We start from the raw sequence: 19,139 nt of genomic DNA on the forward strand, positions 1-19,139 counted from the left end.
AGATGTCTGTTTTCATTTTCGAATTCGTTAGCGTATAACTCTTTCCACATTTCGGTCTGATGTAAAGTGTATATTCGGTCGCCATCTCTAAACGTACCTCCTCCGTGTGCGGAAGCTCTCCTGCCAAATTCGAATACACTGAAAAGTACTGAAATGATAAAAAATGCTCAAGAAATAATTGAATACTAGGGCCTATCATCGTAAATTCTAGTTTTTTATTACCTTTAATGTATGGTATTATTGACATCCAATACAATTTTTGACCTTCGTCTCTACTCCTGCCGTAATGTGGGCACTCCACGATATCGTTTGTTAGCATTTTGCATACATTTATGCACACTTTTCTGAATTTATGTTCCCAAACAATTTATCGATCATTCATTCTAAAACCTTTAGATTGCTGGGTATGGCATTGGGTTGCGGTAAGAATGCTTTAACTATTTGAAGCATTGGATTGAATTTTCTTTCGATGTATTCGGATACTTGACGTACCATCTGGAAAGTATCCCAAACATCGTTTTCAATGTGATTTCACCACCTTGATGGACGTTTTGCACTAGTCTGTTCACTAACGGCATTATTGCACCATAACCCTCATTTTCATTATCTTGTTCGCCATTCTCGTCTCCATCTTCCTCACTTTCATCTCCATCATCATCCCCACCATAATCACCACCATCATCATCTCCACCATCAACATCATCTCTGCCATAATCTCCACCATCTCCGCCATAATCTCCCCCATCACCACCATCACCACTATCATTTTCAACTCTATCACCTATGCCATTCCCTTCACAGTTGTATGTATATGCATCTCCGCATACCTGCCAAGTGTAATAATCCGATTTACTTATTATTTCTATTTATGCCTGCCGCTTCTGATATAATCATACATCCTTTACTATTACAATTACGTCTTCTAATGATATTCAATGCAACATAAAATTTCGACGTTCAAATAGAGGTCATTATATAATCACAGCTATTCTAGCTAGTAAGCCATTCTACATCTTAGCATGGACGTATCCAGGAAGAAAGACATTAAATATTTGGATGGATATATGAAAGCTGTGGGTACTGGAGTGTGTAATGGGTAGTGTAGTGTGATCTGTGTGCATTTGTGGCCAGCACACAGATCACATTGTTCATTGGGGTTTGGTCCAGGACTCGCGAGATTTTCAACACAATGGGCGTACTCTTTTATGACCTCCGAAGTCTCCGTCCGAAATCTCCGGTTGGCTCCACACAAAATCCGAATCACACCACCTTGACAGAAAGGAGGTTTCGGAGACTCCAAAAAGTCACGTGACCAATAAAAGAGTACGATTGGAGGCAAACGGATTCTCCGATCTGATAAAAGAGTTCGCCCAAGGAAGTAACGTGTAATAAATGATGACTTGAATTGCATGACTACCTACCACCCATCATTATTGTTGGAAAACTGAACGTTCCGCACTGACTAAAAATTAGTAATAACATTTTAGAAATGGCCATAATTTTAACTTCTATCTCATTTTTATTTTACAATTGCGATTGGTATATCTTTTTTTTAAACGGCCGTTAAGGCTTCATGTTTCGTCTGCAATTCACTGCAAATAGTTACGCAACTACGCACATTTCAGTGTTTTTGGCAGCTGTACACTCAATCGGCACCGTTCGTGACTAGCTTCACTGCGGAATTATCATTAATTAACATCGCCATATCACATCATCAACTTATATTGTGCCTTAAACCCCTAACAGCCGAAACAATTTAAATGCACACACGATTTCTATCATTGAAAATTGAGAGAGTGGCCATGTTTGTGTTCTGCTGCTTCGCGTAAATCCCGCGCGGTGGCGCAACCGCGCGGAGTGGGGCCGATACGTCTAGTTTATACGTCCATGATCTTAGTCAATAGTATTTTGCCAAAAAGCTTGTATGTGTACACATAGACCTGTGACGCTTTGCACATCGATTTACGGTTGTCGTTGGTAAAATGACGCTGAATGGTTAGCATTGTTTAGGTTTCATAATGGTAACGTTTCATAAGGCGTCAAAAATACATTTGAAGTCGGGTCGGTCGGGATACTGTAAACCGACCATTATTTTGGGATGGCCTCAGTTCCAATGTTAATATATGGGACATTCTACAAAAATTGTGAAATTCGGGTTCTAAAATAATATAATTTTTTAAATAGTGAAATCATTTGAGAATTGGAGAAAATTATACTCTTACGTACGCTTACATCTGGGAAAAATTTCCCTGCTTGGGCATTTTGCATAAGTGATGTGCATGAGCATCAACACACCCCCAGACGATCCGAGTCTTCGGTGTTACTGCACAATATGGTTACCAGAAAAAACTTTCAGGAATTTTTAAAATAAAATTTCGCTCTGGATTACTAGTGTATTACGTGTATGATGTTATTAATAAGTTTTTTTAATGAATATCTGGCATCATTTTGATTATGTGGTTCTCATAAACTATTGTAACTAGTGCTATTTTAGAAAATTTGAGAATAAATTAGAAACCGCGTCAAAATACTTGTTCTATATGACATTTACTATGTATTGCCATTTTTAGCTATAGTAGGCGAACAGATTTCAGATAATGTATTTTCAACAGGCTTCCTATAAGTAACACCAAGGACTGGCCGGTATCACCTAAGACATACTACACCGAGGACATCACAGAACCTAACCGTATAAGCATAGGAGTATTGATTTAATTTTGATAAAACGATAATGTATTTTTCTCAAAGATGATCATTTCCAACATTCACATCTAAATAGATAACATTTTTCCACATTAAAACAAATTATATAACATTTTTTACAAATTTTTTGAAACATAAAAACACTGAAAAAAATTTATGAAACGAACGGTAACACCAAAGACATTTCACGAACCTAACCATGTACCATAAAAGGTGGATTCATTGAACAGATTAAACTTGAAACGATTTTACTTTTCAAACATTCACATCTTAATAAATAACAATTTTGAACATTGCAACAAATAAAAAGTTTTCACAAATTTTTAAAACATACTCCTCTACAAACACTAAAAAATTATACGAAGCGTACAGTAATTAATTTGAATTGAAACAATTACTCTAAATGACTGATCTTTTCCCAAATAGATTTTTCAAGTGAAAAAAACCTTTCCCTTGCATCTAAAACAGGTTCTCTAGTAAATATTATGACATCCCTATTGTCGTAATAAGTAATATCATCTATCGGCGGATTGTAGAATTTATTAACACCTTTTCGGTGCATACAGCGAATTTCACAGCCCCCATCTTCTTCATCTACAGAAACTATCTGACCAGGATACAAGTACCCATCAAAATGATATTGGACAACACACCATCTACCTACATCAGACTCCTTTATAATGACAATATTACTGCTGTTATCAGTTAGTTGAGCGCTTGATGTCTTTGATGGTTGCTCAGCCTTTCCGTTTTTCAGTAAAGATTCTGTATGGAGCCCAAAACATTGGCAAACTTTCTCAGAGGAACAAATACAGCTTATATCACGCACAGCTATCACTCCTTCCGACACTACATGTATCTCGTGTATCCTCATTGTTCCCGGTACAGGTTTCAAAGGGTTTTTTGTAAGTTCCTGCTCAAAAGTGGTGGCTTTTTTGTCAATATTCTTGCCATCAACGAAGAATAGCTTCACTGCAGACTTTCCTTCATTCAATAACCGGAACATTTTAAAAGCATCTTGAATATCATGTCCGCCTTTTACTAGCGCATCAGCTGATCTTTTAACGGCCGCTCCAATACCGTCGGCGGCCCCCTTTCCATGGCCAGATTCTAAGAAATGCCAACGAATCTGTTGAACCCCGTACTTTTTTGGCTCTGTTGTCATCAAAAAGAAATTCGCCTTCTGCCGATACTGAGTTGTCGGTCCGTCGCTAAATATTTCAAGATGTGAAATCTGTGGGTGATCTGCTTTCAGTTTTTCTAATACTGGCTTCAAATGGCACCAGATCGCAACAGGATCATGTTTTGTGTTGTCGGAAATTGTACAAAATGACATTCCAAGTTGGTTTTTCAGATAGACTACACCAGTGTGCAAAGACACCTAAGCGTGGGAGCCACCAAAATGTGCTGACTGTATTTCTGTAGCGTACTTGCAAACATAGTTTTCAGAAAAGTCACAATGAATTAATGCTTAAATTTCCTTCAGGTTTTCCCGCAGAGATTTGTATACAGCTAGTTGGTTAAATATATTAAAAATGTGCCGCTTAAATCTTTCCAAAAATGATTCAATTTCAACCATCAATTCCTCTTCAGTTGCCGATATCATTTCTTTCGCAACAATCTTCGATCCGTAATTATTCGTTTTAGACACCCATTTTTCATAAGTCACGTTTTCTGTGGTTGGCATGCGCATTTTGGTGACGCTAAAATGGACACACCTTTTACATTCACCATATGCACAGGCCTTGCTCTTCTCATCACACACCAGATCCTTGTAAACACTGTGCAGATCTTTCTCGGGAATTATACCAATTTGATGCAGTTTCTCCACCATATAACGCATGTTTTCGTGAACTTTACATTGACACGTTTCTCTGTCTTTCTAGGTAGGAGGGAGCACCCAAAATGGCCGGAGCCTACAAAAGTAACTGTAAGATACGTAACCATGCTCCGAAACGAATTTTGCGTAGAGAATGCGCAGGGAATCATTGAGGATTCGACGTTGCTTTTTTAGTTTCTTGAGTGTTATCGTTTGCTTTTTCCCAGCAGTCATGCTTACATCATCTCTTTCAAAATACCTTCTAATTGTTTCCCTAGTTTGCAATGCCTTTTCTGATTTCCGGCGCACATTATTTGGGTAGTTCTCAGTAGCTAACACTCTATTGCTTAACGAAAGTTCTTTTCGAAAAAGACTGAGAAGTTTGTATTTTCTTATGAATGTCAACGAATACTTTCTTTTGATAAGTTCTTTTTTACGATGTTCTTTATTGTTGCGGTACTCTGATGCGAGTGAATCCTTCAGCACATAATACATCGTCAAACGCTTTTTCACTGCATTTCTGTCATTTTCTTTCAGCAACATTCTAGCTTTTGTTCTCGGCGTACTTGGGCCTGAAGGTCTGTTAAGTCGACTTAATTTCATTCGTAGGGCATTGCACTTTCGTTTTTGTTTCATTAATTGTTCAGTTAACTTTTCATTTTGACGTTTCATGTCTGTCAAAGCCTTTCGTCGACTTCTCAATCCTTGTTGGGATTGCCTGAAAATACAACGAAATTATGTTTTTATTGGTCTTAATGATGAATATGTTGTATTGCTCAGTTAAAAAGTCGGCATGAAGGTCGTTCAAACATGAAGATCGGTACTGCTATTACGCATGATTTTATGCTGTGAAGTAGCTCTGGAAATATAGAGCAGATCATCTTGAAAATACTCTTAAAAGTCTCTGTCTCTATTTTTGTATCTAAAACGTTAGGTGAAATGTTGGTGCTATAAACTTACCTTGATGGCCCTGGAATTGGGTTATCAGGGGTACTTGGTGGAGTGAGGATTTCATTTCGACTTTTTAACTGAGTTCGATATTGACGTTTTGATCTTCTCCACAGGGCTGCCAACCTTTCAAACTTCCATTTAGGGATGAATGGCAGATTAATTAGGAATATTGAAGGTTTCAATAGGAATATATCGAAACCGAAGAAATTGTGACTTTTCCAAGTAGGAATATTTTGCTTTCAATTAGGAGGTTCGCCATGTCTTCAATCGCATCGATTATACATCGTTTAAGCCGAGAACCAATGAAACAAATGCTCACATAAAAAAACGTACCGCGATTTTACATGAATTGGCTCAATGCCAACTTCATATCGCTAACAAAGGTAAACCAATAAGCAAGTTCTGCAGAATGTATTTTTTCTTTATTATTTTATGAAAGATGAAATTATCTATTAGCAAAATAAAAAATCAGCAAATTCTACAGAATGTATTTTTTCTTTATTATTTTATGAAAGATAAAAATCAACAGTGTTTATCAAAAATATACAATAGACTAAAAATAAGAACATAAAACTGGCATAAATTGTCAAACGAATTACATAACACTATACAGCTGTCATGTGACAGATTGCAATATAAACCCTTAAAATGGAAATACTGTCCTGGCATACTGTACATAGATTGCCTAACTTAAATACAACTACAGTCATGGGTCAAATTTCAACTCTGTTTTCATCTTGCTAAAATAAAAAAATATTCAAATCAACTATTATTATTGAAATCTAATTTAGATTTAACTCCAGAATACTGATAACTCTACTAATTTGAGATTTTCACATTTTTTTCAGAGACAAGAGTCAGTCAGTATAGACCAGAGACATAAGTCACCATTCAGATTGTCTAGTTTGTATCAATATTATTCAAAGCATTATATGTCACACTTTTCACTTTCTTAAGCAAATCTGAGGATGGTTGAAAGTCTTTGCATTGTGTGGATGTTTTCATAACCATCAGTGACTGCAAGGTCTTCTGACCCAAAGCTGCTCTTGAATCCGTACGGTTCTTCCTTACGAAACTAAAAATTCTTTCGCAGCCAGCATTACTGACTGGTACAAGCAATATATGACACATCACCCTTGGCAGCAATCTGAAACGTATCGACCCAACATCATCCAACATCTTATGTATGATTTTCCATTATGTCTCATCAGTCACTACTTTTGATTTTTCATCGGCCCTTGCTGGTGGACTATGGAAACCAGATGGAAAATCATCATCATGCAAAGTTTGGAAGTCAGCATATTCGATTTCCAAGTCATCTCTAGAAACAATATCTCCAAGAATTACAGGGAATCTGTCCATGAAGTATATCACTGACTGGAATGATCTAACCTTACGCATCAGTGGATCAGCTACCTACAAAAATTATTATTATCAATCGTTACACAAAAGTTGATAAGTCTATGAAACAATACAATTACGAAAGAATAAATACTCTTTTGAGTTCTCAAATTCAATGAATATTTTACCTCAGCATGACTCCAAAGAGGCTGGTCTTTTGGATTCACCTTCTCCTTCAGGTAGGTGCAGGCAGCTGAATAAAACTTCACAACATCCTGATAGAATTTCTTCTTGGTTTCGTCAGTGACTGTTTCCACCAATTTCCGAGCCTCATCCCCTATGAACAGGTCTTTTTTGTCTTTTATATTATACCTAGGGGTAAAGAAAATTATCATAAATACATATGCAAGGAGCTGAATAAAAGTTACATCAGACAGCATTAATAATAGTTAACAGCAGAAGAAGTAGTGTAATGCAAATGAAACTCACTACATTTCTTTATGTAGGCCTAAAAGAATCTACTCCAGTGAAAAAAATTTATTCACTTACAAAGGAATTACAATGACACTGGATGGATGAAAAATACCTTGAGGTGAAATCGATTGAGTAAGGTGTACAACCCTGGTTAAATGCTGCTGGCTTGCATATACAGAGAAGTAGTCTGTACATAAGTCGCTCCAAAATTCGTTTCACTTTGTGAACCAATGCACTTTCAGTTTCAAGGTATCCATTTGTGCTCTCAAACACCTGTAAAAAAAGAAATCATAAGAGCTTGTGAAATAAAATCTTTTATCAGTAAGAAAGACCCTATAAAACACAAAAAAGTTTACAATCCTAATTATTTAGGGTTATGACTTGGTGATATAATGCTTACCGAGATCGCTTTAATCAGAAATGCAGTGTATAGTTTTGATGTGCGTCTCTGGAAAAACTTGTGTAATTTAGTTTTTATCGCTCCTGCGGTGACAGGGCCATCATCAAAATCGTCGAGAAACTCTTGATCATCATCTCCATCAGTATCATGGCCTATCTCTTTCGCAAAATATCTCCTCAGCGCTTCCCATTGTTCCAGCATCCTGCTAAGGGCTGGGCCCATACTGAGCCAGCGTGTAGCCACATGCTTCAGTATCGTATGATCTGGCAGGCCGCATTCCTTCTGGATGGTTTGAAAACTTGCAGATCTTTTACTCGTTTTGGTTACATACCAATGCAGCTGGCGTAATAGATCATCAAAGTCAAATAAAGGCTGTAAACAAAAGATATGCGCACCGATTTCAAACGATGAAAGTATAACAATGGTACAGCAGAATAGCAACTACAAGTTTCTAGAACTTTAACTTTATTGAGTTTATGTCATTTGATTATGTGTAAACCATAAGGCAGCACGTGTAAGCTGAACGAATAAGGCTATCCTATCAGTTGATGAAAATTAGAAGATGGTGAAATTACTACATATTGAAAATGAAATCAAAAGTAAAATCTTAGTTACCTTAATGGCTGTATTCAGGCCTTTCTTCAATGCTAAATGGAGCAAATGATTAACGCATCCAGCGAGGTGTACCTCTTTTTGGTGATCTCTAACATATTTTATTACACCCTTGTGTCTTCCAACATTGCTATTTGTGTTATCACTCACAAGCGAAAGTAGATTCTCCCATGGTATAGCGTTCACTTCTATTTCTGCTTTGATTATATTAAATATTGCCTCTCCTGTGTGCGACTGATTCCATATTGGGTTAACTAACAGGTCCAATTTTGTTTCTAACTGTTCATCCACATATCTCACAACGATTGGATAATATGTCTCTTGTTTGTACGTAGAACCGTATACACCAAGAACAAAGGGAGATGATTTCAATCTCGATACAGTAGATGACACGATATCAGTCGCAACCGCATTCACAATATGAGTTGTTTTGGTGCGACCGCATTTATAATTCGTAGCATTCGGATGGCCAGGGAACATATCTCTGAATAGTTGCCCAGCCTTATCGGAAACTGCGAGAGGTAAACTGTTCATAACCACAAAGACTGTGAATAATGTCTCAGCCTTGATCAAACTTTCTTTCTCCTGCGAAGTACTAAAAAACTTCGAGATTTTTTCCACATTAGCTGCTGACTTGGGTTTAGTTGTGGAAAAATGTTTTTTTTTCTATATCATTAAGGCCACCATGCGATATGTTGATATGCGAACCACATCTATCACAGTATGCGTAATAACGGCCTAGCGAACTAGGTTTAATAAAAGAATATTTCTGAGAATATTCGTTCTTAAACCTCTGCTTCGTTTTACTAGATTCATTTTCTTTGGTTTTTTTCGGAGGAGGCTCACGATCGTCATTGGTGTCATCACCAACATCGGAGGGAAAAGGTTCTTCGTCTTCAACTTCAGATCCTGTTTCAGTGACAGTAAATAAATCCATTTCTGTTAATTTCCAGCATTAATTCCACGTACAGACCTGAAAGATACAAACAGTAATAAGTCTCTAAATCTACATGCAACTCGATGGTGCTGCCATCTGCCAAATATGCGAACTAAAAGTTGACTTTGAGATGCACTGCTCAAAAGCATCTTAAATTATCTTTTTAAATCAAACTAATACAAGAGTGACAACATTAAGGTTCAAACTAACAAAGCAATTGCTTACCGAAACAATTCAACCACAAATAACGAGTCCACACGTTGAAATCTAACCCGGATCTTCGAATGCTCATCGCGTTGCGAAAACGAGCTAATTACCGCAGTAAACCAATTCTTCTCCGAAACGATGCAGAGCAATTTGACAATAACAATCACATTTTGCCACATGTCATAATATTTTCACAAGAATGATTTAAAACAACGTATTTTAAAACGAATGAACTTTATTTTGATTCTTGAAACAAATTAAGAGGCTGCTCTCCTACTACGAAATAATCGTGCGCCACGCGTAGATAAAATCAATAACACAGTTACTCTCACACACACGCACACGCACACGCACACGCACACGCACACACACACACAGCGCTGTTTATCGCCTGACCCACGTACACAGTATATATAGCGACGCACTCATCCGCCGCGCGCGTGCATATATATTCCCCACCTACTCAATTCTGTTCTACCAAGTCATCATATTGTGTTACAACGCGCTGGCGGGTGGAAAATTGGACATCGCCGAAAAAGGAAAAAAAATCGGAATTTTGTATACCCGATCGTATCGTCGGAATTTCTTCACGCAAATCGGGAGGATTCCGAATAATTCGGGAGGGTTGGCAGCCCTGTCTCCACTTCCTCCGAGTTTTCCTTGCCTCCCTTTCGCTTAAATGATCAATTGGCGTGTAGAGTTTATCTTCTTTGTATTTTCGTTTCCGATCCTCCAAATATTGAGTTCGGCGCTGCGGATCAGCATTTCGTTTCTCCCTATAGCGCCGCATTTTTTCTTTTGCAGAGAGAGGCATGGCTCCCTTACAATAAAATCGGTATGCCTTGTGGAAAGTTACTGAAATATATAATAAGACTAATTAATTTCAAAAATATTTTTAACATCTTTTCATTGCTTATTAAAACACATTAGAAAAGGCCAGTAGAAAACAAGATCTATCTTTTGTGTCTTTGTTGTTACCTAGTGTCTTTGGTGTTACCAATATCAACCTGTATTTCGGTTACCCCAAAGACAGTCTACACCGAGGACAAAACCTACGAGAATGCACCTAATGCAGCACCGTATTAATGGAGGCGTGATGATTCTGAGAAAACCTTTATATTAATCAATCAATAATATGTACAAAGTTATTTTGTAAACTTAAAAATGAATTCTATCGAAGCTATATTGATAACACCAAAGACAGCATTAACTTTCACAGTTCTAAACCCGGACATTTATAAAGATTTTTTGGAAAACATGAACTTACAGAAATTTCCACGTTTCCTTCTTTCTGTACGGGTTTAAGAAGCGCCATCTGTCCCGCCAAAACTTTATGGTTGAATGAATATATGCTTGCCACAGGTTGATTTTTTGAGGTGAGTAACCCCAAAGACATTTTATCTAGCACAATAAATTAAAGTAATTTTTTACAGGTAAGGAATGTCGATGTATCTTAAACAAATATATCTCCTTAAATAACACACCTAGGGACATATCACCATTAAGATTAGTGATTTTACTATGATTGAATTACAGCTAGGAAATCTGCGAATGAATAAACCACAATACTGCACACAGTAACTCCAAAGACATTTGGGGGGTAAATGGTCCCCTTATATTAAGCGGGTGGGTCATAAGGTCAAAAACAATTGCTAAATGTGTCAAACAGTCTCCCGTCAATAGTTATTTGGTTCAATGTCACCATTTGAACCAATCAGTATCTATCAATTGTGCATGCACATAAATTTCACATTTTTTGTAGAATGTCCCATATAATCGTTAGAAAGAGGTTCCACTGTAACTCAAACCGAAATACGGAAGGAGCAATTCATATACCTTGATTTGTTTAGTTAGGACTTCTCGATGTATCTCTTGATGTGTTTTTTTTCTTTTTATGGCCTTCCGCTGTTTTACGACTTACTAATTTCCCATTTCAGCAGTCAAGCAGACAGTATCTTCTGTCCAATTCCTAAATCAGATGGGTAGAATATATATACATATTGATTATGAAATAATTGGGTAATAATCTTGGCTATTGGTCAGTCCCTCTATAGTGATACGGATTAACCGATGTGCGTGTACTTTTCTTAATCGATGGGACTCCGGCACTCCAGCTATCCCGTCAGCAGGCGCGCGATGATAGTACGACTGACAAACCTTGAAGTGGCTGCACAATTCAATAGAAATCGTACACAATACATTTAAAAAGGCGTCAATAGCTCGAAATTCTTCAATGCCAGGCCATTGTTGTGTACCCAGATGCGTCGGAAAAGGTGGTCATCGTTTTCCAAAGGACGAACAACTAAAAATACGGTGGATTCAAGCTGTGAAAAGGGGTGAGCCCGGTTGGCTTCCGAAAGCATGGACGACCGCGTGTAAGTCCCATTTCGACGGAGGCGATTACATCTTGCAAACTAAAGAAAGTAAGTTAAAAGAACCATAACACATGTTTTAATGTGAATACTGAATTGCCTGTATCTAAACTGATTTTCTTATTTGCTTATTTGGTTTAAAAAAGCAATCCAGCTCTTGCTACAATGAACAAAACCGTACACTTTAACCCTCAGAAATCAATAGATCTGAGTGCAACGCCGGTGCACTATTAACCGCTGTTGCAACATGCATCACCGCTTTGAATACTTTTTTGCTATTAATTTATTCATTTTCAAAAATGCCGTGACGAGGGGGACAGGTCTTTATTTTTACCTCTCTTTAAAAAAAGATGAAATCAAAAGGGCATATTCCAAATTCAAAAAGTAACGAGGGCAACTATTTATCAAATGGGGAAAATTCAGGCTGAAATACTCAACTGCCACCATGAAGAAAACCATGAAAAAAGTGTGATCAGGTTGTTTATCATGGAATGTTTTACTTATTCAAAAAAGGGGAACAAAAAAAGATTTCTGCATGTGCGATGCGCATTTTATTTTTGTTTTTCACTGACAAACTATTTTTTGATGAGCGCAGAAAATGAAACTGATGAGAAACAAGCAATTTTTTTGCATGGCCTAATTCTCCGTCGTTTCGGTCTCACTAGTAGGGATCCAATGAGATATGCACGCATGCGCCGAACACTCAGTTGCACGAGCGCCATTTTCGCTTTGCGAACGCTCTAAAAATTATTGCGGATAATTTCGTTAATTTTCGCAGTATAATCGCAGATTATACGATTTGTGTTCGTGGAACATGGATAATAAAGAATCGGGAAGTGTTTTAAACACTTCTCGCGATATGAACAGCGCACCGTGTTCAGATAATCGCGCCAAAGGCGCGGTCGCTAGTAACAACACAGCAGCAGGAAGCCGCAATAATGGCGGCTCTTCGGGAGCTAGCGGGAAAAAGCCAGAGCTTAAAAAACGCAGTAGCTCGCGGAGCTCTGCTGGTTCTGTTGTGGGCTTGCTTTCGGTTCTCCAACAATGTTGTGGGGTTGAGTTTCTCAACCAATTGTTGTGGGGGCCACGTTGCGTTCTCCCCTCGTGTTGTCGTTGTTGGCTCCGATTAATCCGATAAGTGATATCCCTCTGACTCCGGAATAATAACAACTCTTCTCGTGGGTCTACGTTCTTTCTTTATTTTCCCGCACAATTCTTATTCCTTCCTACAGCTCGTATTTTTAGGCTTCTCCGCCACTCTAGCATCTCTCTCCCCCTTACTGTGCTGACCCTCCCTTTTTATCTTATTTCATGTTACTCGTGACGTATACTTCTACATATGTTATACGTCACGAGTTTATTACTTGTTTACTTCCTAGCCATACCAGAGCTCAAGGCTGCCGCTATAACCAGCAACCCTACGCAGATACTCACGTCACTTTCACCTATCTTCTATTCAGTGTCTTGTGTGCGACGTAAGCATCTACGTAGTTTGTTTACTAACTTCAGCCACTGCCCTGAACTCTGGCTTCCCTCCCTCTATGCAAACTACTAATTTATCACCCCAATACTATCCTCCTCCCCAGACGATTGGTCCCCAATCGCCAAAAAGTCACAAGACCCTATTGTAGTTTCCCCACAAAAAAAAATCTTTTCAAAAGTGCACAGGCTTCAGAACATCATTTATAAGCAACATCTCTTACAACTTAAAGCCAGTCGCAGGGTAATGAAAATTACACAAAACCTTCAGAACATCAAGACTAATGATACACAACCACCATTCCGTACATCAATTTACAACACCTGTAAAGTAGCCATAAATCACAATTTCTGACCCTTTCCCCTATTATCCCATCCCGCATAACTTCTACCTAAACTAAGCAACACACCCCACTCATCATCAGTTCATCTTATTCATCAACGAGACCTACATGGACCCCATAGAATTTTACGGTAAGCCAAAAAAAATTTCTAAATACTTATAAACTTAACACACGAACTTTATCTAAGGGAAAGCAATCATCTACAAATATCAAATATGAGACTCTTTTCATCAGTAATATATAACAATTATGAGGCATGTACATCTGTATATTGATCTTACATTTAATGAGAACAAGCCTATACAATTGTAGTCATGCAAAAAAAAACATATCAAACACAACTTCCCAAATAGCTTTCATAGACAATCACCAACCACCAACATGACCAACCACTTCAACTTTCTGACTCTTCTCGTTCTCGTTATCTTTACCAAAAAAATAATCAGTGTGTGCAGCCTAATTTGTCTTTAAAATTACCATTGCAAACACGTCAATTTCCCACTGTCCAAACTATCAGCCGTTACCTTAACCGATATCAGATGATTTGTCAAACCTGTCCCGACCCCAATCAACGACGTAAATTAATACAGATGCCAGATACATCATTTAGTTGATTATTATGTGCCCAGCACACGTTGGCAACATACATGCTCAACAATGAATTCACAAACAATTTCATAATAATTTTTCTATGTGTACGTAACATAAAGGTAAGCCAAAACATACCAAAAATGAATATACCGCATGCGTACATTCGCATTATTGAGATGTCAGCTGCTAGTCCCCACCCATTTCCTCAGAAAGCACATTTATCCGTAGTCTAGGCAGGGATAACATGAACTGCTATTTGCGGCTTGGAACCGTTGAAATAGACAGACAGGCCGCCATATATTTATGGAAGGATGTCATAAAGTGACCACAAAACTCATTAAGATGCATCACCCAAAAGTTAGGGAAAATTCCTCTGGACACTACTCATTCAGTGCCATTCAAACAGCCGATTCTCAAAAATTAACTTTAACTCCTGGGCCTATGGTCTTCCAAACCACCCACATCTGATATTCGAATTGTTCTAATTCCTTCCCGCAAATCAGGGGATATAACCCCACATGTAAAACGGCCGACGCCTCATCCTGTATATAAACCGGTCAAGACGGACTGAAAGTTCGGAAAAAAAACATAGCGCTCACACATCCCTGCAATCTACGACCATTCAGTTAAGATACCCAATCTACCGAATAATACTTATCATACTTATTGTATTACGCAATGAGCAACCCTTTACTTCTAAAAAACCAATCCCCTGAATGGCCATTTCAGTATACCTAACAAATAGCTGTATCGTGGCATTTCTCATTTCCGTATCATCCCCCATGTCACGCCTTACCGGAGTAAAATAAAATCAATGGATAAATAGGGAACCGGCCGACGAATCACCCATTTGGTATTTCTTGATATTCGACCCTAATAATGTCCAACATATATATCCAATCTTTCCCAGAGGCTAGCCACTAAACATTATACTGTTTCAAAGGATCTTCAGAATTATTCCTTCGGGCTATAATCCCCCGTTTTAATCCGGACCATCCCTAGAGCATCCCTTACTCTTCATCCAGGTCCCTTGTCCACCTTAATTCATCTCATATAAACTACTCTATTCAAACCCCCTCCGGTAAGATTCACCACTGAGCGCCCAATCTAACCTTTGCACAATAAACATATTCTATACTAACTCGCGATACTCATTATATTTCTTAAAACCACATAAACACCACAGTTATTTGTTAGGTATATACAGGCAGTGAGCGCTTTCACTTATCGTTACACTGATAACCAAGTGGTTTACCTAGACTAATAAATCATTCTTTCGCGAAATACCATCCAGCAAATTTAGCAAACTATAAAAGATTTACGTAGTGCATATTTATATCTACGTAGATACAATAACCCAGCACACAAGCAACTTAAAAACGCTGAGTATCATTCTACAAAAGCAATCAAAACATGCAGAAATACATATCATATTATTTACAATTACTATAAGCCGCAATCGTAGTCCGTTGAACGTCTCCAAGGTCGATTTCCCGTAGCAGATCTATGAACTGTCCGATGATGAAATGCGTTTGTATAATGCCTCTAATACTCCACTGTTTTTCATTTATCGCGCTATGATCGCAGAATCACTTCGTTTCCGAACGCCATTATGTCCGTTAATTCACACGAATCTAAATTCGGAGTCGTAAATTCAATTTGCTGCCATGTAAAACGTAGTGTCCAAAACACGATCTTACGAAAACGCCACACCAAATCGGATAATTCAATTAATTTAAATATGGAAAGAAACAACTACTTTCCGCACTGGAAGCTCTATAATTCATTTCAACTGAATCTGACGATATGAAGATTACATATTTCTCGAATAAGACAAACAAACAGCTATTAAATCCAGACGGGAATGATTTTTATACACAGATCGAGTTATCCGCAATATTTCAACTTAACCCGCGGTAGCGGCCCGTATTTCATGTAATTATAACGGTTACGGAATGTAACGTTCATCTTACACTTTTACTTCACCCCTGCTCACTCACCAAATATACACGATCGCTTGGCAGCGAGAGGTGCAGGATACACCACTGTTCTCCACCAATGTTGTGGGCTTGCTTTCGGTTCTCCAACAATGTTGTGGGGTTGAGTTTCTCAACCAATTGTTGTGGGGGCCACGTTGCGTTCTCCCCTCGTGTTGTCGTTGTTGGCTCCGATTAATCCGATAAGTGATATCCCTCTGACTCCGGAATAATAACAACTCTTCTCGTGGGTCTACGTTCTTTCTTTATTTTCCCGCACAATTCTTATTCCTTCCTACAGCTCGCATTTTTAGGCTTCTCCGCCACTCTAGCATCTCTCTCCCCCTTACTGTGCTGACCCTCCCTTTTTATCTTATTTCATGTTACTCGTGACGTATACTTCTACATATGTTATACGTCACGAGTTTATTACTTGTTTACTTCCTAGCCATACCAGAGCTCAAGGCTGCCGCTATAACCAGCAACCCTACGCAGATACTCACGTCACTTTCACCTATCTTCTATTCAGTGTCTTGTGTGCGACGTGAGCATCTACGTAGTTTGTTTACTAACTTCAGCCACTGCCCTGAACTCTGGCTTCCCTCCCTCTATGCAAACTACTAATTTATCACCCCAATAGTTCGAAGAAAAAATCAGTCGGCTGCCCGACCGAGGAAGGGATTAGGCTGACGATTAATGATCATAATAACAATAAGGACGACAGTTTGAAGAAGATTGAATCGATGATGCAATCGATTGCGCAATCGCAGAAGGAACTGGCAAGTAAGGTGGATATTATGTGGAATTCCGGTGTAGACCCGGAGTTCGAAGATTATTCTTCTGAACAGGACTTGTTCATTACACAGTTCTACAACCCACACTCAATGTCGTGTTCTGACGATGAGGATAATCAGCCTCATGAGTGTCAGCCACCTGGAAAAAAGGCCATAATTGAACCTGAAGCGTCGAGTTCATCTGCACTCTACGCCGGTATTCGATCGAAGTTGAGAAAGTCCGATAAGACATCTACTGCAGTGGATGGTGAGTTAGCAGAAATCGTAAATAGGCTATTTCGTGATGGAATAGACGAAGATGCATATAAATCGTTGGCTCAACAATATGACAGACCGGAAAATTGCGAGACACTCTGTCAGGTTAGATTAAATCAATTGATTTGGGAAATAGCATCGGCTAAAGCGACATCTCTGGACTCGCGAATGCAAGTCATTCAAAACTGTTTTGCTAAAGCAGGTACATGTTTAGCACAAAGGAGCTCAAAACTTGAGATGCGACCCATTACAGGGACTGATTGTCTTAATGAAATTACAAACGCACTTGCGTTTCTAGGTCATGGATTTCATGGACTGTGTTTGAGAAGAAGAGAACTTTTGAAACCAGAGCTTAGACTATGCGCATTTATGCTCTGCGACGTTACCGTACACCGAAGAACTTTTCGGTGGTGATATTGAAAAAACGGTTAAGGATATCCGAGATGTAAACAAAGTCGGATCCCACATTCGTCAAGGCTCAGTTTTTACTCGTGGCCGGGAATTCTCCTTTTCTCGAGGAAGGGGAGGCGGACAGTCTGGTGGTTATAACAGTGCTGGGAACTATAGAAATTTAAACTTTCGCCGGGCTCGAATGAGTGGCGCATTCGGGCCGAGGGGAAGAGCCAGTCAGACAAACCAGTCGAAATACAGTCTTTACGGAAAGAAAATGACGAAAAATCAGTAAATCAGGTAAGCCCTGTTTTTACTAACCCACCAACAGTTACTAACAAATATATAGCCGGAAATTTAAGGCATTATATGAATAAATGGAGGATGCTTACGTATGATAAATTTATTTTGGACACAGTCTATGGATATAAACTAGAGTTTAATAGCCTACAGCTCCCACGGCAGGCATTCATATTTAGGGAACTTAATTTCTCTGAAAGTGAAAGGATAGTTATCCGTGGGGAACTTAAGAACTTTCAGGAAAAAGGAATTATAGAGACAACATGTCATTCAGACGGCGAATTTTTGTCGAATATTTTTATCAGACCAAAAAAGGAAGAAGGTCAATTTAGAGTAATCCTCAATCTGAAACGTTTAAATGAGAATATAGCTTACCATCATTTTAAGATGGATACATTTGAATCAGTCGTCAAACTGATTACTACAGGTTGTCTTATGCAAACTGTGGATATTAAAGACGCATATTACTGTGTTCCAGTAGCAGTTGAGGATAGGAAATATTTACGATTTAAATTCGAGGATACACTTTATCAATTTACGTGCATTCCGAATGGACTTGCATCAGGCCCTCGGGTTTATACAAAAATAGGCAAGCCCGTCTTTTCAGCTCCAAGACAAATGGGTGTTACTATCTCAACTTACATTGATGATGGGATTGTTATCTCGATTTCGGATGAGCAAGCTTCATTTTCTGGTAATGCTACCACAAGTCCCCTAGAGGAAGCAGGATATATTATCAATTATGAAAAATCTAAACTTGAACCGGCATCTGAACGAGAATACCTTGGGTTTATTATAAATTCGCTGCTCATGACTGTGCAGCTCACAGATAGACGAAAGAAAGGTATCATAGAATGTTGTACTTTCTTATTACAGAATGTCACAGTTGCTATCAGAATGGTGGCAAGAACCCTGGGGCTCTTGGTGGCAGCATTACCAGGGATGTAGTACGGGCAACTCCACTACCGGTTAACAGAAAGAGAAAAAATTCAAGCATTAAGAATGCAAGGAGGTAGTTATGATGCAAATATGAGCTTATCTGAACAGGCTAAGATGGAATTAGCTTGGTGTATTAAAGAAATTCCCACAGGGCACAAGAGAATTGCTCGAGAGAACCCTAGTACTGAAATCTTTACAGATGCTTCTTTCGCAGGTTGGGGCGCATCTATGAAGGGTAATAAAACAGGGGGTAGG

The 19,139-nt window shown here is 38.5% G+C and overlaps 1 protein-coding gene and 1 pseudogene across 1 annotated transcript; one reads left to right on the forward strand and one right to left on the reverse strand.

Annotated features, from left to right (window-relative positions):
* Positions 1-6,705: 6,705 nt before the first annotated feature.
* On the reverse strand, positions 6,706-8,003 carry LOC141914636 (uncharacterized). Its single transcript, XM_074805891.1, has 5 exons — positions 7,689-8,003; positions 7,401-7,561; positions 7,003-7,186; positions 6,866-6,889; positions 6,706-6,794 (listed from the first exon to the last, which is right to left on the reverse strand). The coding sequence occupies exons 1-5, from the start codon at positions 7,908-7,910 to the stop codon at positions 6,789-6,791; spliced, it is 597 nt and encodes a 198-aa protein (XP_074661992.1). The 5' UTR covers positions 7,911-8,003; the 3' UTR covers positions 6,706-6,788.
* A 9,087-nt stretch (positions 8,004-17,090) lies between these two features.
* LOC141914637 (uncharacterized) lies at positions 17,091-18,901 on the forward strand (annotated as a pseudogene).
* The last annotated feature ends 238 nt before the right edge of the window (positions 18,902-19,139 follow it).

Source organism: Tubulanus polymorphus, unplaced genomic scaffold (genome assembly GCF_964204645.1).
Source record: "Tubulanus polymorphus unplaced genomic scaffold, tnTubPoly1.2 scaffold_57, whole genome shotgun sequence".
Classification (NCBI taxonomy): domain Eukaryota; kingdom Metazoa; phylum Nemertea; class Palaeonemertea; order Tubulaniformes; family Tubulanidae; genus Tubulanus; species Tubulanus polymorphus.